This window comes from Mercurialis annua, linkage group LG1-X (genome assembly GCF_937616625.2).
Source record: "Mercurialis annua linkage group LG1-X, ddMerAnnu1.2, whole genome shotgun sequence".
Taxonomy (NCBI): domain Eukaryota; kingdom Viridiplantae; phylum Streptophyta; class Magnoliopsida; order Malpighiales; family Euphorbiaceae; genus Mercurialis; species Mercurialis annua.
Window position 1 is genome coordinate 72,425,077 of NC_065570.1, and position 19,935 is coordinate 72,445,011.

General features: G+C 32.3%; 3 protein-coding genes across 5 annotated transcripts; all 3 read left to right on the top strand.

Annotated features, from left to right (window-relative positions):
* Nucleotides 1-1,543: 1,543 nt before the first annotated feature.
* Nucleotides 1,544-2,294, top strand: LOC126676842 (chaperone protein dnaJ 11, chloroplastic-like). Its single transcript, XM_050371149.1, has one exon. The coding sequence runs from the start codon at nucleotides 1,593-1,595 to the stop codon at nucleotides 2,073-2,075; it is 483 nt and encodes a 160-aa protein (XP_050227106.1). The 5' UTR covers nucleotides 1,544-1,592; the 3' UTR covers nucleotides 2,076-2,294.
* Nucleotides 2,295-6,475: 4,181 nt separating this feature from the next.
* On the top strand, nucleotides 6,476-10,543 carry LOC126654496 (ferredoxin--NADP reductase, leaf isozyme, chloroplastic). Of its 2 annotated transcripts, none has more exons than XM_050348394.2 (8): nucleotides 6,476-6,733; nucleotides 6,821-7,055; nucleotides 7,157-7,290; nucleotides 7,374-7,452; nucleotides 7,671-7,762; nucleotides 7,861-7,938; nucleotides 8,186-8,483; nucleotides 8,557-8,794. In XM_050348394.2, the coding sequence occupies exons 1-8, from the start codon at nucleotides 6,629-6,631 to the stop codon at nucleotides 8,622-8,624; spliced, it is 1,089 nt and encodes a 362-aa protein (XP_050204351.1). In that variant the 5' UTR covers nucleotides 6,476-6,628; the 3' UTR covers nucleotides 8,625-8,794. The 2 variants fall into 2 exon arrangements, with proteins under 2 accessions (XP_050204351.1, XP_050204344.1); XM_050348387.2 differs by lacking the exon at nucleotides 8,557-8,794 and adding an exon at nucleotides 10,305-10,543 and having other exon boundaries at nucleotides 6,477-6,733.
* Nucleotides 10,544-11,217: 674 nt separating this feature from the next.
* LOC126654518 (uncharacterized) lies at nucleotides 11,218-15,433 on the top strand. 2 transcript variants are annotated; one of them, XM_050348414.2, is made up of 7 exons: nucleotides 11,218-11,657; nucleotides 11,748-11,796; nucleotides 11,921-11,972; nucleotides 12,226-12,389; nucleotides 12,843-12,956; nucleotides 13,317-13,477; nucleotides 15,288-15,433. In XM_050348414.2, exons 1-6 carry the CDS (start codon nucleotides 11,278-11,280, stop codon nucleotides 13,473-13,475), a joined length of 918 nt encoding a protein of 305 aa, XP_050204371.1. In that variant the 5' UTR covers nucleotides 11,218-11,277; the 3' UTR covers nucleotides 13,476-13,477; nucleotides 15,288-15,433. The 2 variants fall into 2 exon arrangements, with proteins under 2 accessions (XP_050204371.1, XP_050204365.1); XM_050348408.2 differs by lacking the exon at nucleotides 15,288-15,433 and having other exon boundaries at nucleotides 13,317-13,542.
* Nucleotides 15,434-19,935: the final 4,502 nt, after the last annotated feature.

Below are 19,935 nucleotides of genomic sequence, written 5' to 3' on the forward strand. Positions count from 1 at the left end.
CCAGTAAGTCGTTCGGTCTAAGGAATTTATCATTTTTTTAAGTCAATCGGATATCGCTCAATAAAAAAATCTGTTCCGCCTGAATAAAATTCGTCGTTCTCCCATCGGTGTGAGAAGAAGATTGTACCATGGCAGAAGAACGGAGGACAACATCTTTCAAATGTACAACATGAATTATGTCAATGCAATTTACTCGCATGTCGATCCGAATGTAGGGTTGTAAAATGAACCGAGCCGAGACAAATTTTGAGCTGTTCATGTTTGTTCGAGTTTTGGACAAAGTGTATATATTCGGTTTCGGTCCATATTCATCCCATGTTCTTTTCTTTTAGCTGTTAAAAGAACGAGCTTGTGTTTGACAATTAAACGAATGCACTAAACGAGCTCGTTCGTTTAGCAGCTAAATGACAAATACAAGCTCAACTTGTTTAACATATGAAGTAGAGAACATGAACGTTGAGATAAACGAACATTTTTTTTTAAAAAAACTAAATAGTTTTATTTTAAAATGAGTAATTTTAATAAATTAAAAGAATATTATATATTTAATCTAACTGCAAGCTAGTTCGCAAACTCTAAACAAAACTTTTGTATAAGCCGGAGAGTTAACTATTTATCGAACCCATATACGAGCCAATTTACAAACTCTTAACTATGCATATATTTGATCGTCATTAAAAATTAAACGAGGTCATATACGAGTTATGCGTAAACATAAACAAGCTGAACATCAATATATTCATGTCAAACTCGTTTAAATAAATGATCGTAAAATCAAGCTTGATCTCGGTTCGTTTAATATATGAACGAACGCGGACCGAGCTCTTGTTGAGCCAAACGTTGACCTTGCTCATGAGCAGCTCAGAACTCTAACTAATGGCGACATTTTTTACTTATTCAATTTATTTTATTTATTTTTAAAAATAAAATATATAATATTCTCGGAACTCTAACTAGTGGTAACGTTTTTTATTTATTCAATTTATTTATTTTATTTATTTTTACAAATAAAATATATAATAATTTTATATTGATTAAGTATAAAGTATGTATAACACGGAATAAAATATCCAATAGATGAATGTAAGACATGAAGCTATACTAATTTTTCATATAAAAAAAGTAAACATCTGCTGGAATTAAATTGTAGTTTTTACCAACTTGAGAAAATTTATACTAGTTTAATTAGAAAATATTGATACGAGCATGGTTCATATGCCTTCATCTTCATGGTCTGACAGTTGGATTAAATAAATTTATTCCGTTAAGAACTCCGTCGGCACACGTAAACAACGCTTTCCAGCTGACAGACAAACATCCAAAAAATTCATCAATGGAAAACGAGTCCGTCATTTATTTATCGGCTGTCAGTTTAACAGATTCATATACACGTAAGCTTCGCTGAGTCAGCTAAATAACTGATGCCCCACAACTCCAATCCGATCCAATCCAACTGGATAAGCCCTCTTGTAAAACTTGGTAACCAATCCTTAACTAACCATAGTTAAAACACCTCACTAACACCTCTTTATAAATAAACAAACTCCCCCAACACCCGACCCATAAACCAAAGAAACAACCCAAGCAAAACAATGGCCGCCACGTCATCACACTGTTACTCCTCCGTCGCTCAATTCACCGGCGCAAAGCTCTCTTCTGACTGTAATCGTACTCCGCCGTCTCGTATCAGCTTCCGTCAACTCCGCATCTCCGCTAATTGCGCTACCACCGCGGAGAGAGCATCATCGGCTCATGTTTTAACAACGCCGGGATCACTTTATGAAGTGCTAGGGATTCAAATGGGGGCCACGTGTCAAGAAATTAAGTCTGCATACAGGAGATTGGCTAGGGTTTTGCATCCTGACGTAGCAGCAGATCAAAAGGAGAACAATGTGAGCGAGTTTATAAAAGTAAATGAAGCTTATGAAACTTTGTCCGATCCTGAGAAAAGAGCCGATTATGACCGGAGCCTTTTCTGGCGAGGGAGGCAGCTGAGTTCGTCTTTTATTACGTCTGCAATGGCGGGTTCGTCAGGATTCTCACGGCGGAGATGGGAAACTGATCAGTGCTGGTAGAAATACGTAAATTAGTAATTAATTGACATCATCATATGTTTCAACTAGAATCGGTAAAGGGAAAATTATACAACAAATAATAGAAGCATTCGGTATTAGTTACCTCCAAATATGTTAAATTGGGGGTTTATTACTGTATTCATGTACATAATTGAAAGCAGGCGACATTTTTACTGCCTGTTTGAATTAATAAAGTTCTTATTCTAAATTCCCATTTAATTTCTGGAGATTTGCTTTAATTGCATTTAAACATTTTGCTGCTAGTTAGTGCTAGATTTAAACATTTATCTGTTATTTTCTTCTTCTTTTATTTTTTGGGATAGATTTGGATAATGTGTGGATAGAGAGGGCCCTTTTTGAATCAAAAATTGGTTGAGTTACTATAAATGTGACAGACAGTGACATAGATATTTTTTGATTGGAAGATGGTTTTATTTTTACTAATGAAAATTCTAATATAAAAGTCTCAAATTTAGACTAATTGAACTAGATAAATTTAGACTAATTATAACAACGTTTTCAGTTTTTGACAATATAAGTGGCATCCAACATTATCTTCGCAAAACTAGATTTAAAAATAAATTTAAGCAAATGAACACGAAATATACAAATTAAAATAATTACAATAAGCAAATCCTAGATTTATAACAAATGAAAATAATATTCAAACTGTAAAAATTAAAATTGTAAATAAATTTCTCAAACAAGAGCGCAAAAAAATCCTAATTTGAAATACCACAAAGTGATATCAAAAAACCCAAAATACTTTGCAATGTTTCCATTTGAAGAAATAAACCTATAAAGAATATATGAACAATATGAAGAAGCTGCAATGTTACACTAGAATAATAAATAGCCTTCACAAGAGTTTGTAGTTTTAATAGCTTCAGCATAGTATTTGTAAAAAGGACATGGACGTGATAGAAGATAGTTGTGAGATGCAAAAATTAGAATAAAATCCTCTCAGTTTATTCGTATCGTCCTAAGAGTCGCCCTGCCGACCGAAACACTGAGAAGTTAAGTTCAATGAATCTATGTTGAACTGAGTATAGGTTCTTTTCTTTGTATAGATTTGGATAATGTGTGGATAGAGAGCCTTTATGAATCAAATATCGGTTGGTTTACTATAATTGTGATAGTGAAATTGAGATGAGCAATGTTAAGACATTTGGTGCTTTGAGCACTAAAATATCTAACAATAATAATTGTCTCCATAAAAATTTGTAAATTTGACAGCCTCATTTTTTTTGAAAAGGACAGGGGACAAGATAGATCAGAGGAAGAGAGCTGTATAGAGCTTAGAAATAGAATTAAGATCCTCCACGTGTTTATTACAAGGGTGCAGTAAATCCCAATTCTAGAATTATGTAGCCAAAAAATCTATGTATCTCAATGGGCTTTTTACTGGACTGAAAGACCCAAAGCCCACTTAGATCTCCGGCCTATGTAGGTTTAATGAGGCCTCTAAATTTTTAATGGCTTCTTTAAATAAGTACCCTACATGGCTATACTTAATTAGATTTTTACTGTTGACCAAAAAAAAGTTGATGACATACTTTTTAAGTTTCTAAATTGCACAAATAACTTTATGATATTTGAGGATTACTGTCAACTATAAAAAAAGGAAGGAAGTGGTTACAAGAATCAAAATCTCAAAGCATAAATATATAGCAATTAATATTCAAAAATCTTTAATAATCCTTAATTATAGCAACTGATAATTTGAATTATATGCCATAAACGGCAAAAGGGAAACCAAAAAAATAAAATGATTAAAAAAATGAAAACAACAAGCATTTGAGAAATAAAAAAAATCCAGCAAAACAAGAAATTCAAATGTAATTCCCATATATAATGGCAAATACATGATTATTCAAATACATGATTCTTAAAAAACAAATAACAATTTTTTTAAAACTAGCTGTAATTATTTTTTCAACAAAAAAACGATTTGATTTTTTTTAAATAATAAAATTTTACTAATAGTTACCTAATGGTTAACTAATATGAAAATTAACAAATTTTTTATTTTATAAATGCAAGAATGACAACATTGAAAGTTCTGATATGACGGAGTATGGAAGGAAGATCTTTATGTAGACATTGATTTTACTTTTCAGTTAACTAATAGTATACTATGAATCATTAAAAATATCAATTTGTTCTTAATAACTTAACATTAGGTTGAAAAAATAAAGTTAATATGAAATTAACATGCAGTTAACTAATAGTATGCTATTACTCATTAAATAGGCACAATTAGTTAACTATTAGTCACATATTAGTTAATTGTAATTAAAAAAAGTAATTATCAATATATATTCATATTTTATATAAAAATTCATACAAAGTCAGTTAACTATTAATTAACCATTAAAAAACATATAGTTAGCCTTAATTATTTGTACATCATTGCCAATATCCCAATTATAATAAAAAAAGACAACAGCTGCCAGACACCGCGCCTTCGTTTATCGTTCGCTTTCGTTCATCATTCGCCTATCTTCGTCCCACTCCAACGACTGCTTTCTTCGTTCATCGTTTTTTTCATCAGTTTGCAAAAAAAAAACTGCAATATAAAAAATAACAAAGACGATTCAAAAACTTTAGAAATGCTTGCAGAATTAAAGTTTCTGTTATGAGTTAACTAATAGTTACCTAATGGTTAACTAACATGGATACTAACAGTAATTATTTTTTAAAAATGCAGGAATGACTACATTGAAGGTTGTTGTTTATTATAAGATCAAAGGAATTTTAATTAAAGACGATGCCGGATTCTGAACTCTAAAAGAAATAACATATAAGGATTTTTTAGAACAATTACCTTGACATCAACGGATTTCTTGACGTTTCTGTCGTCTCCTCCATGACTTCATATATGCGATTTTTGGACGTACGACGGCAGCTTGGCAACGGCGGGCTTGAGACAAATAGTTAGCTGAGGGCTGCAGCAAAAACGAACTCGATGGCGGTCGCGATGGCGGAGGGCTTGCGTCGGAGGCGGGCTGAGAGAGATGAAGAGATTTCTCGGTTGGAGGTGGGTTTTTTGGCAGCCCTTGTTTTCGTCATTTTCAGAAGATATTCAACCTAATTTCTAAACAAAATTGGGAATATTTTGTTAATGATAGGAGTTACAGATTGAAGGCAAGAATCTAGGGAAAATATATGAGGAAAAGGAAAGTGCATAAAGATTGTGGGTGTTACCAAAATAACGGCATTGTATTTCTTTAATTTATAAAGTGTATTTGTGTAGAACATAAATTGTTAATTCAAAAAAAAAAAGATGGCAACTGTAAATATCAAAAGAGAACTTACTCACCGTATAAATCTAATTAAGTTGTCCCAACCAAGTAACTGAGCTAATTTTCTCATTTTTAATTTATGTCTTTGTCAAAGAAAAAGGCTTGTAATCCGACGTGGTATTATTGATTACAATTAAATAATTATTTATATGTTGTCAAAAAAAAATCACTTATATATATATATATTAATTAATAATACTTTATTTAAAATTATCTTTTTATTGACTATCATAATTAATAATGTTATCCTACAACATAATAAAAAGATGATTTATAATATTACAGATTTAAGTGGTAATTTACTCTTTCAACTTCTAAATGATGGACAACTAGCTTAGCATATATTTTAATTTTATAATTCATTCAATATCAAATTTAATTTATATGGCTATTTTATTCAATTCCAATTTACTAAACAATTATCGTTTAGGGTGAATAACACACGCCGTTACTCAGATGTTGATGGAGTAGCTATAACTCACAAATTATCATATTGTATAAGAAACTTAATCAGAGAATTATTTGAGTGATATCTTTTTTCAATACAATGTTATAATAATTAGATGTTATAATAATTGGATGACCCATTTGTGGCTAAACTAATCATTCAGTATGACTGTATTTACAGTATCATCATTTTTTTAAACTGACTCACTCAGTTTGTTGAGGAGTTACATATTCTTTATAATTATAATAATTCTATCAATGAAGATTAGCCTTTGAAAAAAAAAATACACTCTAGGATCAGGTTTAAAAATGGAATAAATTGACTATATAAATTATATTTAATACTGAACTGACCATAAAATTAAAATATATGTCAATTTGGATATCACTTACAAATTACGGAGAAAAATTGTGAGCTTATAGTCCAATTTTACATGGTAAATTTGATCATTTAGTTATGTTTCAACAGGAAAGTTGAGTAATTGTTACAAATTTTCTTCAGACATAAAAAAAAAAATCCTTTTCTATAGTAAATGTAAACGAGTGACCAAAAGAACGAGTAAAATGTTTAAGTATTACCAAATGATTTAGGATACACATATAGAATTATCTTGATAGAATCAAAAAAAACTCTCCAAAACCACCAAATTGCCACAGATTCTAATCTTTCAATTCTCATCCACTCGCTCTGTAATCTTCTCAGGTTCTCTCACATATTCATTTTTTGTCCCTTCCTCTTCTTTATTTTTAATTTTCATCCTCCTAATTATTTCTCCTCTTCATTCTTGATTTTCATTAACGATGGCCGCCACTGTAAATGCCGCAGTTTCATTCCCAACCACTAACTCAACGTCCCTTCCCGCCAGATTCTCCACCATTACTCCAGAAAGAATCAGCTTTAACAAGGTCTAATATAATTATGCATTTACAGTTAAGTTAATTACCACTTAATTTATCATAGTTTTAATTAAGATGTGAATTCTGTTACTGTAGGGATTCTTGTACTCCAGAAATGTCTCATCGGGTGGAAAAGCTGTTAAAATTAGAGCTCAAGTTACTACAGAGGCTCCTGCTAAAGTGGTAAAGGTGTCAAAGAAGAATGATGAAGGTATAGTTGTCAATAAATTCAAGCCTAAGAATCCGTACACTGGATTATGTCTTCTTAACACCAAAATTACTGGAGATGATGCTCCTGGAGAGACCTGGCACATGGTTTTCAGTACGGAAGGTGAGACTTGGTTGCCGTTATCTTGAAAATTTCAGATTATATGGACACTGATCATTTGGAAATTTCAGTTTTGGCTCAAATTTTGAAATTTGGTGATGCAGGAGAAGTGCCGTACAGAGAAGGGCAATCGATCGGTGTGATTGCTGATGGTATCGACAAAAATGGGAAGCCGCACAAGCTTAGATTATATTCAATTGCCAGTAGTGCTATTGGAGACTTTGGCAACTCTAAAACTGTAATCAGTCATCTAATGATTAAATTATATTGCTTGCTGGATGATGCAATGGAATCATAACTCTCTGAGTATGATTTCTACAGGTTTCTTTGTGTGTTAAGAGGCTTGTTTACACCAATGATCAAGGAGAGACAGTGAAAGGAGTCTGCTCTAATTTTTTGTGTAAGAATCTAACTATTTCTTACTCTTATGGTTGGAAATGTTGCACGAAAATTATCTAGTCTTATATTTCGGTGTTCCATTTCTTTTCGGAAAAATATTTAAAAAACTTCAAAAGTTTATATTTTTTACTTATTTCTGTTAAAAATATTTGGTTTTCCATTTTAGCGTTTTAGATAAAGAATCGTTTAGATTTAACAATTTCTTTTGCATTTAATCAGGTGACCTGAAACCTGGGGCAGAAGTAAAGATCACAGGACCTGTAGGAAAAGAAATGCTCATGCCAAAAGATCCAAATGCCACAATCATTATGGTATGATGTTGCTTATATTTCCAGCATATTATGCTAATGTATAATCAAATTATATTTTACATGATTTATTATTATGCTCCATTCCCTTAATTATGTAGCTTGCAACCGGAACGGGAATTGCACCATTCCGCTCATTCTTGTGGAACATGTTCTTTGAGAAGCACCAAGACTACGAGGTACTTCCTTCGTCCCAAATTGTTAGAGTTAGACATTATTTAAATTTTTTTAATTATAAATTATAGGCTAAATTTATTAAATAGTATCATATAGTATTACCCTTGTTAATATATCAGAATGTGTTAAAAATAAGTATAATTATGGTTTTATTTTTGTATTAACTCATTGTATCTAGGTAATATTTTCAATACTTGTATTTGTACTATCAATTTGGTATGTGATTGGTGCAAGATTAATTAAATGCAGTTTAAAGGATTGGCTTGGCTTTTCCTGGGTGTTCCAACCACTAGCTCACTGCTATACAAAGATGAGTTTGAGAAGATGAAGAGTAAATACCCAGAAAACTTGAGGGTTGATTATGCTGTGAGCAGAGAACAAACAAATGAAAAAGGTGAAAAAATGTACATTCAAACAAGAATGGCACAGTATGCAGAAGAGTTATGGGAATTACTCAAAAAGGACAACACCTTTATCTACATGTGTGGTCTTAAAGGAATGGAGAAGGGTATTGATGACATTATGGTCAATCTCGCAGCTAGAGACGGTAAGATCATACGCACATTTTATTGATATTTAGTTATTTAGTGTCCTTGTCTAATTAATAAATTTCTTATCAGGCATTGACTGGATTGAATACAAACGGCAACTGAAGAAGAGTGAGCAATGGAACGTTGAAGTCTATTAATCTTAGCTACTGATTTTCTTTTGGACTACGTTAGATAATGTAAACTTGTAAAACTTCTTCAAATTTCTGGCTTTTTGGTCCTTGTATAATTATTTTCTCAATTTTTTTGCTTTCTAAACATGAAGCAATTATATCAGTATATTCAATGGAAGTGTCTCATGTAAACAGAATTATGAGTCCCATGCTTCAAGAGAGTATTGATGATCCCTTTTGCATCTTAACAAAATTTTGACTAAAGTCCCCTTCATTCATGTTATCATCTTATAGTAAAATTAGATTTAAACCCCAGTACTTTTTTTTTGATTATTGAAAATAATGGCTACAGAGACCTCTTTTTTTTTTCTTATTTTCACCAACAATATTAGCCTCATTTAGTAGTTTAAGATATTTCCACCCCAGGGAGATTCTTAGGTAGACTCAGTCCACCACGTCATCCGTGGACTAAGCCTATCACAAAATGACACGTCATTAAAATGATGGCAATCTTGTAAATTCTCTTCCATCTAAATATCAATTTACTCATGATCTTCTATGTATGATCAAATTATTACATAAATTATTTCCTTAATTAAATTTATTGAAAATTTACATATTATTATCAATTCTCACTTCCTCCATAATCCCAACACATGCATCCCTGGTTCGGCAGTGCTTATACATTTTCTTTATCGAATCAATGATAATAGATAAATTTTTAATTCATCGAACAATAAAATAGTTTTCCATATAAATTAATTAAAATATTTAAATTCAAAAATAGATTAATTTTTAAGCTGTGATATTCTTTATTCATAGTAACATAATTCCACATAGCCAATTTATTGGGCCTACTTTTCATGGATCAGAATAATGGGGCCTTCTTAAAATGGGCTTTGAAGCAAAGCTGAAAATGGCTCAATAAAAGGCTCAGTCCAGCATATTTGAAAATTTTAGGATTTTCTTCTCCCGTGCGTACAACGAGAACCAAACAGAGCGCCAAACTGTCAAATGGCTAGACTGATACGGCCACTAAGACAATGGCCAATGCTGTTGCAGCACCAGTGCAGTTCTCACACTACAATTCATCTTCGCCTATCTCCATCTTCTCTACTATTATCCGCCCAAACGAATCCTCACATTGTCGCTTTCGCTACTTCAGCATCCTCGTCCAAATCTGGTCGCAGTGTCCAATTCCGATCACGCGGTCTTATATCACCCGACGCTCCAACACCGGTCGATCACGATGACGGAGAATCAAAGAGTAGCAGTGATTCAGAATCCGATAATGCAAAGAGCCGCAACCAGAAGAAGCGCGAAGCTAAGCGTGCTGTCAGTTGGGGCATGCAGCTTGCTTCCTTCACTGCTCCGCAAATCAAACGCATTGTCAGGTAACCTAACCATCAAACGTTACAAAATCAGTTTGTTTTTAGGTTATTTTGTGCTTTGTTTTCTTGCTAGCTTATGTTATTGTGTGTCTGCCTGTAATTTTAGAATGGCGTCACTTGAGCGAGAAGTGTACGAGGGGTTAATGCTAGTCAAGGTAATTCTGTTGTAATATGCTTTTTTTTTTAATGTGGTTATAGAATGGTTAATTTTAGTTGATTTATTGCTGTTGGCTTTGGTCATAAGTAATTTTATGGGAATTAAATGGGAAAAAACCCATATATAGTGTTCTTGTCTAACTAATAAAATTCTTATCAGGCATTGACTGGCTTGAATACAAACGGCAACTGAAGAAGAGCGAGCAATGGAACGTTGAAGTCTATTAATCTTAGCTACTGATTTTCTTTTGGACAACGTTAGATAATGTAAACTTGTAAAACTTCTTTGAATTTCAGGTTTTTTGGTCCTTGTATAATTATTTTCTCCATTTTTTTTGCTTTCTAAACATGAAGCAATTATATCAGTATATTCAATGGAAGTGTCTCATGTAAACAGAATTACGAGTCCCATGCTTCAAGAGAGTATTGATGATCCCTTTTGCTGCTTTACAAAATTTTGACTAAAGTCCCCTTCATTCATGTTATCATCTTATAGTCAAATTAAATTAAACCCCAGTACTCATTATTGAAGATAATGGCTACAGAGACCTCTTTTTTTCTTATTTTCACCAACAATATTAGCCTCATTTAGTAGTTTAAATATCAATAATGTATTATCAAATTATTACATAAAATATTTCTTTATTTAAATTTATTGAAAATTTATAATATGTAATATCAATTCCCACTTCCTCCATAATCCCAACACATGCATCCCTAATTCGGCAGCAAACTGCTAGGTCGTGGGTTCGATTCCTCCCACAAGCGCTCCCCCTCCCCAATTATAAAAAAAAGATAAAAAATCCGGCAGTGCTTATACAATTTTTTTATCGAATCAATGATAATAGGTAAATTTTTGATTAATCCAATAATAAAATAATTTTCGTATAAATTAATTAAAATATTAAATTTCAAAAATAAATTAATTTTTAAGCTGTGATATTCTTTATTACATAGCCAATTTATTGGGCTTACTTTTCCATGGATCAGAATAATGGGGCCTTCTCAAAATGGGCTTTGAAGTGAAGCTGAAAATGGCTCAATAAAATGCTCAGTCCAGCATATTTGAAAATTTTAGGATTTTCTTCTCTGCGTGCGTAAAACGAGAACCAAACAGAGCGCCAAACTGTGAAATGGCTAGACTGATACGGCCACTAAGACAATGGCCAATGCTGTTACAGCACCAGTGCGGTTCTCACACTACATTTCATCTTCGCCTGTCTCCATCTTCTCTACTATTATCCACTAAAACGACTCCTCACTCTGTCGCTTTCGCTACTGCAGCATCCTCGTCCAAATCTGGTCGCAGTGTTCAAATTCGATCACGCGGTCTTATATCACCCGATGCTCCAACACCGGCTGATCGCGACGAAGGAGAATCAAAGAGTAGTAGTGATTCAGAATCCGATAATGCAAAGAGCCGCAACCAGAAGAAGCGCGAAGCTAAGCGCGCTGTCAGCTGGGGCATGCAGCTTGCTTCCTTCACTGCTCCGCAAATCAAACGCATTGTCAGGTAACCTAACCATCAAACGTTACAAAATCAGTTTGTTTTTAGGTTATTTTGTTCTTTGTTTACTTGCTAGCTTATGTTATTGTGTTTTAGAATGGCGTCACTTGAGCGAGAAGTGTACGAGGGGTTAATGCTAGTCAAGGTAATTCTGTTGTAATATGGCTTTTTTTTTTATGGGGTTATAGAATGGTGAATTTTAGTTGATTTATTGCTGTTGGCTTCGGTCATAAAGACTTGATGTTAAGGTGTTTGTTTTAATGCCGCAGAGACTAGGACCTGATGTTCGTGAGGGTAAACGGAGGCAATTCAGCTATATCGGTACTCAATTCTCTAGTCTTTTTGGTTTAGTCTTGCCTTTCGACACTCTAACAGGCATTTTGTTTAATGGAATTAACAGAATTGATTTCTGAATTTGCTAATTTATCATCTATTGTTAGTATATGTGAAAACCATGGTAATGTATGTATTGATCTGTTCTGAAGAATCATTGAGCTTGAATTTGTATTTGATTTTTATTTACGATAGTTTACTTGCACATTTTTTTCTAATTTATTTGTGAATGTATTGATAGGAAAATTATTGCGGGATGTAAAACCAGAATTGATGGATGCTTTAATTCATTCAACAAAAGATGGTGACTGGAGCAGGGTGCAGGCTGTGTCTGATTTAGACATTGAGATTATTGAGGAAAAAGTTGAAGAATCTGAAGAACATGAATGTGAAGAGGAAGAGGAGGTAGAGTACTCATTCGTAACTTTGATTATGTTTATCTTTGTGAAGTCTTGTTAGCTTCATGCTGCTCTGAATATTGACTCATGGTTAGACGATTCATTCCTTGTTGCAGAAGTATCATCAACTTTTTTTCCTGAATTTTCTTTCAGCTAGACATATGCTCTATACCACTATAATTGTTGTCTTTCTATATTCACAAACTAGTCAGTAAATGTCAGATACTTTACATGGCACTTAATGTTACTGGCATCTAACAGAAAGAGGTTGATTGAGAACCTCTAACTTTCGTTTGAAATTGAAACTTGTTGGGAAATTTCTGATTATCACCATGGAAAAACAAGTAAGATTAAAATTAAATATGCAAAAACCAAGCAAAAAAACTTTCCTATCTCACAAATGTTAAGATAACATGTACAAGGTGACACATCGCATCTTACTTCTTGTGTAACACTTCAGGATTCGCATGAGTGTGTTGAAATAGCTACCAGATGGCTTGACGGATTGATCACTAAGGATATTCAGATTACGAATGAAGTTTATGCCATTAGCTCTATTGATTTTGATCGCCAGGTTAGTATAATCTCACCTTTATTATCGAAGTATATGCCAACAAAATGCTTGCCTACTATTTGATGGAACTTATTGTCTGAATGGCAAAAGAGAAATATAGAACTCATCATAACTTCTGTCATTGCAAGTGAAAAGTCTACAAGTCATTTTGTGGAGATTTCAAGTTTTTGGGTATTTAAAGGACATAATGGAAGAAAAAGGAAGAACTCAAGAAAAGAAGTAGCTATGAACTTGTTTAATCCAACACATTTTGGCACATGTTTTTGTCGAAAGGATCATTTTGCAACTGCTTTGTATATCTCATATAGTTGCATGATTGTTTATCTACTCTTGTTTCTTATGATGGCATTTCTTCGTTAGGAACTACGTAAACTTGTCCGGAGGGTGCATGAAGTTCAAGATCGCAAGAATGTCACTGAGGAGAATGAACAAGAAGCAGAAGCAGCAATATTGGCTGCCAAGAAGCCCCTTACACGCTTTCTCCGTGCCCTTGCCAGGCAGATTCCAGCTGATGCATGACGGTTTGTAACCTTATTAATATTTATTCAAAATCATTTATTTATGCAATTGAGTTGTCTTAGATGAACCATTTTCGATAGTAATATAGGATAAAGTAAGTATATCAATTTATCTGGCAGCTTTAGTGTAGGATTGGCCTTTGCTAATTTATGCCATGGTAGGTAACTATTTTTTATCTAGTGATCAATCATCAGACCATGTAAGCATGGTTGGCAACCATTTTTAGCCTATTGGGCTATGATCAGGACCATGCACCATGGTTGCATTTTTTCTTTCAGCCCTATTTGAGCTGTAGGCCCAGTACTATTGGTAGAAATAGAGCACATATTGAGCTTTATCAGTTACCTAATAGAGACTTGATGAGGATGGAGATTTAGGCCTTAGAAGTTTAAAGGTTTGATATGTTTTGGGCTTTTCTCAGAGTGGGTGGGGCTAGGAGTTTTGGATCACTTTCAAAAGTCATAATTAAACGTATTGAATGACACCATTCACATCCTCTATCTTACGCGTGTTTCGTTTACGGTCCTCATTTCTTGTGAATTGTTTTGGCTCAGAACACTTTGTTTATTAGCTATCACAGTTTTTCAATGACAAAATTGTGATATTAGAGAGTGAACAAATGAGGACAAGAGATGGTATAGGATAGCAACATATTTGTCATGATAGATACCTACAAAATAGGCTGTTGAATTATGCATAAAATTTCTCAATAATTGTCGTGCGTGTCAAGTCTTTCATTTAGAGTTCCTTTTTGCATCAGCTGATGTCAATTAATCAAAGATTGCTTAAATTTCCTTTAGTGGAATGTTGTGTAGTGAATGATGCCCATCTCTTTCTATTATATTTAGTCATGTAGTGATAAATATGATATCATCACTATAGTTTGTGCTGAATATGGTGTGAATCTATTCTGATTTAAAAATAGGCAGCTGATATTATTTTAGTTTTGACATTTTGTGGGCGGCGTTTAATCTCTGTGTTGCTTATACTTCTGAAACTCTTAGCTTGAATTTTAGCTTATTAATTTCAACAATCTACTTGTTTGTTCACAAAGTGATTTTCCTTTTAAATCGTCCTCAGAAGTTGGAATTACAAAAACTAAATATTTTCACTATTGATTGTAAATGAGATATTTATAGGTGAAAGGCAGATTTTTTGTTTTAAGTGGCTTTCTAATGTCATTTTCTGGTTAATAAGTGAGGCAACTGTGATACTTTTCCTTGAATATGATAAAAGTGCCATTGCTTTATGGCAAAATTAAGCCAATATCATACTCTGGTCCCAAAGCTGAGTCACGCTATTAATTTAGATTTCTAGGGAATTCCCTTCCTATCGACTGTTAGATTCAGACATGGGCATTTGAGAAACATTTAATTCAGACATGGGCGTTTGAGAAACATTTAAAATTTTCAGTTTGCATAGTCAGAAAGAAGAATACAAATTAGATACATTTAATTGTTGTTTCTTGGGTGGGGGACAAAGTAATTAGCTGAGCAAGTGAAATGAGCAGAATTGAAATGAATTAGCTGTTCTACCTACTACGATATTTATTTGTTCTAATTATTTTTCTGTCATGAACCAGCTATAGATATTTGTTTATTTTCCTTTATAATGGCTTAATTCTTTCTGAATTCTGGTAAATTAAAAAATGTAACCTCTGATATCCATGTGAAATATGAAGAGCGCAAGTTGCAAATATTGCTATTTTTGCTAGCAGTTAGGTAACAGTAAATTAATGATGCCAATTTGTACACGAAATTCGGCATATGATGCCATGCTTGTCATCTGAAATCTAGTTGCGTCAATTTGTAGGTCACGGCCTTATCCTTTCTGACTTTTTGTTGTGCATCTCTGAACCAACAACACTCGTGGGGGTTTAAATGAACTGCACATGGATAGAGCTATTACGGGAGGAAACTAGGTTGTCATATTAAGAGAGAGCCTTCTTAGTTGCAGATAGAAAGTGTTGAAAAAATTACTACTTAGTTATGGAAAATTCTAAGGCTTGGTGGTATAATGGCCAAGTCCTTCCATATGTATGAGGTCGGGGGTTCGAACTTTCGATTCTCCTCAAGCCGAGATTTGCATGTTTTAATTTTGAAAATGCATACTAATTTTCCCTTATTTCCACTAATAACTAATTTAGAATAGGTCTATATCTGATAAAAAAAATATAAGAGAGAATTCTAACTGCCGATTTTTCATACCTCCAAGTGTGAAATTTAGAATCGAAGATTGCTTTCTAAATAAATTTTCATTTTGCACCAGGCCAGGTGCTAAGGCCCACCCGTTAGTGCCCCCCCGTGCCATACATTCTGAAGCTTAATTGGCTCCCCAATATGAACATGAATGATTGAGATTATTATCTCACTCAACCAATCAACGAAAATTTACAAGGATATTGAACCTAAAACATACTCAAACCGTTGGACTGAGCTCATCATTTGGTTTGAATGGTCTAACTACCGCCATTAAGTAGGCATATATTAAATTAAAGATTATTAAGTATAGCTATCTAGTTGCTTTGCAAAGCCAATCAAATTTTGGGACTTGCCTAGCTGACCAAGTACCTTGTATGAACTGTTAGCGTTAGCGTGCTAAGCTTGCAAACATGTCAATTTGGACACTAATTAAACCGCTCTAGTCCAAGCTGGTGGCTCAATTTCTTACCGGAAATCATCTTCAAACCAACTTGTACTTTTTTTAATTTGTTTGAGCTCAGACAGACCTTGCGTTTTAAAATTAGTTTATTTCTTACATTCAATTAAAAGATGCTAATCTTTTATTAAAATAGGTAGATATGGTCTGTAGAGTTTCCAATCCGATATTCTAATAATTTTTTGTGGAGATGTTTCAACATTGAATGATTATGATAAAATATTTTCAAGAACTAATGGGCGAGTTGTTGTTTTCTGGTACGACTAATTTCTGGTCACAACTAATGTTTTCAAACAATAGAAACACACCAAACTTCAGGCAGTTTAACTATACAGACATGTGGACTCTGAAACAGTTGGGAAGTTGAAGCAAACTTTAACTTACCGCGAGAAATTGTCAGACCAACTCAAATCGATTGGTCACTGGTCAGCCGACCTGGATAATTTCGATTCTAGGCTGATTAAGATTGAAAGAAAAAACGTGGGTTATATACAAAAGTTAACCAAATATGACTCTTCCATTATCCGCATAAGAAAATATTAGTATTTCTAAGACGACCACTATGATGAGCAAAAGGCTGCAAGCCGCACTTGACTTGACCCTCTTTTTGTCCTTTGTATTGTAGCTCTTTTTTTGAAGGGCCTAATCACTCAAAAACCCCTCACCTTTAAACTTTTTTTCAATTCTACCCCGACGTTGAAAATTTGTCAATTTTACCCACTTTTGAATTTTCCGTTTTCAATTGTACCCCAATATTTTAATTTTTGTTAATTTTTTTACTTAAATGATGAAATCATTCAATTAATTAAGTCTAAACATGAAATTAAATTCTTTTTTATTCAAAAAAGTACAAATAAGTCCTTTATTTTTAAAAACTAACTAAAAACCATAATCAAATTAACACTAATTTAAATTCTTAATTAATTTAACTAAATTTAAATAAATTTTAAAAATATACAATTAATATATGCGATACATGTAGAATGTTTTAAACAAATTTCCAAACGCAAAAGACGTTAATTTAATTTTTCAGGATACAATTGAAACACAAAAATACAAAATAGGGTAAAATTGACAAATTTGCAACGTCGGGGTATGATTGAAAAGGGGCTAAAAGGTCGGGGTTTTTTAAGACATTAGGCCTTTTTTGAAGAGTGTCCTTTGTAGCACTGATCTTAAACAAATTTATCTTTACTCATCATTTATTTATGCAAGAAACTATTAAAATCATTTATAAAAACAATAAGATAGGTAGAATGTGTTTTGTTTTATAATAATCATACAAGCATTAAAAATTTCATACATCTTTATGGTTTGTAGTTCATATGCTGTGATATAGTTTTTATAAGATAATCATTTTTATCTCAATTTCAAATTATTTAGCTAAAATCTTATTCTCTCCGTTTCATAAGTATAGAAAAATGAAAAGACACTTTTTTATTTGCACATGGAGTAAGAAATATCATTATATTTGTTTAATTTTGTTTCTAAGATAGCTCTAAAGTATAATTATTAAATTTTAAATTAATTAAAAATCAAAAATTTACTGAAACTATCAATATTAATTCATAATTATTAGCAGCCATAAAAATTAATTAAAAATGTTTTTTTATCAAAAATTTAAATAAGAGCATTTTTTTTAATATTTTAGAACACTTCAAAATAGAAATATATTTTTATATTTATGGAACAAATGCAATATTTGTCTTATCTATTCTTGCTGAACAATCAACTTCATTCTATTGTATTCAGTATGTTTGTAGTTTTTTGTCAAAGTAAATCTGTATATATTAATTAAAATTTATGTACATGCACTGTAATATTTCGATGTTTGTTTTTCTGTGGTCAATTGAAAAAGTCATATTGGCAAACAAGTTGGTCTTGACCTTCATGTTATTCTTTTTGCAAAGATTCATCTCATTTTTCACATTGCAAAGAATAGGAACATATATTATCAGTGTATCACCCACCATGCCAAGTGGAGGAAAGTCCAGCAAGCATAGGATGATCACTGATCATTGAAATGTTTTATTTTATTGCGTATACATCCAAATATTTTATAGTACATCTTATTTAAACAAAAATATTACTCTTTCCGTCATATAACGATAAAAAAATAGTATATAAAAATTGAGAAACTCACTGATTATGGTTGATATATTAGAATATTTCTACAACAGTCTTTATTTTTTTTAAGAATTAATCATTATAGACCTAGTATAGTTCATACAATAAAATTATGAGAGTAGTTTGATAATTTTATTTTAAATTAATAATAAACATGGTTTTTTTTTTATTGTTTTTGTTTGACCATGAGGCGTCATAAACAAATTCTAACTATGAAACAACACTTTTAAACTTTCTACGTTCAGACTAATCCCCGCTCGACCCGGATAGGTCTTTTGCGGGAGGCAAAACTCTGGATTCAAGTTTTAAACAGCTGCATACATGAGTATGGTTCGAACCCGCAACTTCACATAAGTCAGAATAGCGTTTTACCAACTCATCTGCATTTTGGGGTTTATTTTTCGATTTTATGAGATAAAAGAAGCGCATGTTTTTTCTATTTTTATGGGACAAAAAGAAAGAATATTTAATAAATGATTGAAAAGATTCTTTTACAGATAAATTGCATTCTCGGGACAAATTATATAGCCGGATGATTAAAACTGTATCATCCGTCAGGTCAATATTAAGAAGGCGATAGCACCTGGTTGGAATGAGAATGCGCCACTGATGTTTTCTCATTCAATAAAAATTCTTACGTAAATTATTTATAAGAAATAAGATAAATTATAAATCATTTTCTATTTTGATATATAATATGCGTGGCAGAAATTACTTTGTTTTCTGCACTACCGACTGTGATATACAATGACGAACAATACAAGCAGTTTGGAGATCAATCTCCACGATGGTTAGTGAAAAATGGTACTAATTAGTAAGACATTACCACAAGATAATGGTGTCATTGTTACAGAATTTATGATATTATGCCAACCAAATCTAGTGAGGTGTTAGCAAATGGACGTTTCATCTAAAGCCACAACTGGAACACGACATCTAAGCATCCATTCAAATAGTTCCACTTTTAAGGTCTTATTAATTCCAAAGAATTTCTTGACATTTCATTTCCAAATTCCTTTTCTCCTCTTTAATACTTTAGAAAATGATTTATCTGCATCTGGTTTATAAATTTTCTCCTTTAATTACTTTACTAGAAGTTTTTTAAATGAAGAATAAAAGCTTTATATCACTCGTAAAAAAGAATTAAATATATATTAAAAGGAGTTAAATACATAAACAAAAACAAGTTAAAACAAAAACTAAGGCACCGTTTGGATTGAGGGTTTTTAAAATCCATGGATTTTAGCAAAATCGATGGATTTTAAATCAATAGAATTTAAATCCATAAATTTTAAAATTCCATCGTTTGGATTGAATATAAAATCAATGGATTTTAAATATTATTTATGAAAAATAATAAATAGTATAACAATCCATCATCTATAAAAAATGGTGGATTTGGACTTTTTCACCTAGTAGGTGGGAAATCAAAACCCTAAAAAATGATGGATTGTAGAAAATGAGGGAATTTATAAATCTATGGATTTTATTAATTTTTTTTCTAGATAAACGATAGATTTTGTTTAAATTCATGGATTGTTTAGAATCCATCGTTGAGAATCTATTAATTCAAACGGTGCCTAGAGGTTAAGTTAAGTTGGTTTGGCTATTGATTATAGACAAGGTTAGGCATTTATATATGTATGCAAATAAAAATATGTCGTTTTGAAATATA

Bases quoted from the DNA above. Each gene is read 5' to 3' on its own strand.
- LOC126676842 (XM_050371149.1), top strand. From the start codon at position 1,593: ATGGCCGCCACGTCATCACACTGTTACTCCTCCGTCGCTCAATTCACC.
- LOC126654496 (XM_050348394.2), top strand. From the start codon at position 6,629: ATGGCCGCCACTGTAAATGCCGCAGTTTCATTCCCAACCACTAACTCA. The intron at 7,453-7,670 runs GTAAGAATCTAA...GCATTTAATCAG, and splicing joins AGTCTGCTCTAATTTTTTGT to GTGACCTGAAACCTGGGGCA. The intron at 7,939-8,185 runs GTACTTCCTTCG...AATTAAATGCAG, and splicing joins AGAAGCACCAAGACTACGAG to TTTAAAGGATTGGCTTGGCT.
- LOC126654518 (XM_050348414.2), top strand. From the start codon at position 11,278: ATGGCTAGACTGATACGGCCACTAAGACAATGGCCAATGCTGTTACAG. The intron at 11,973-12,225 runs GTACTCAATTCT...ATGTATTGATAG, and splicing joins GAGGCAATTCAGCTATATCG to GAAAATTATTGCGGGATGTA. The intron at 12,957-13,316 runs GTTAGTATAATC...TTTCTTCGTTAG, and splicing joins CTATTGATTTTGATCGCCAG to GAACTACGTAAACTTGTCCG.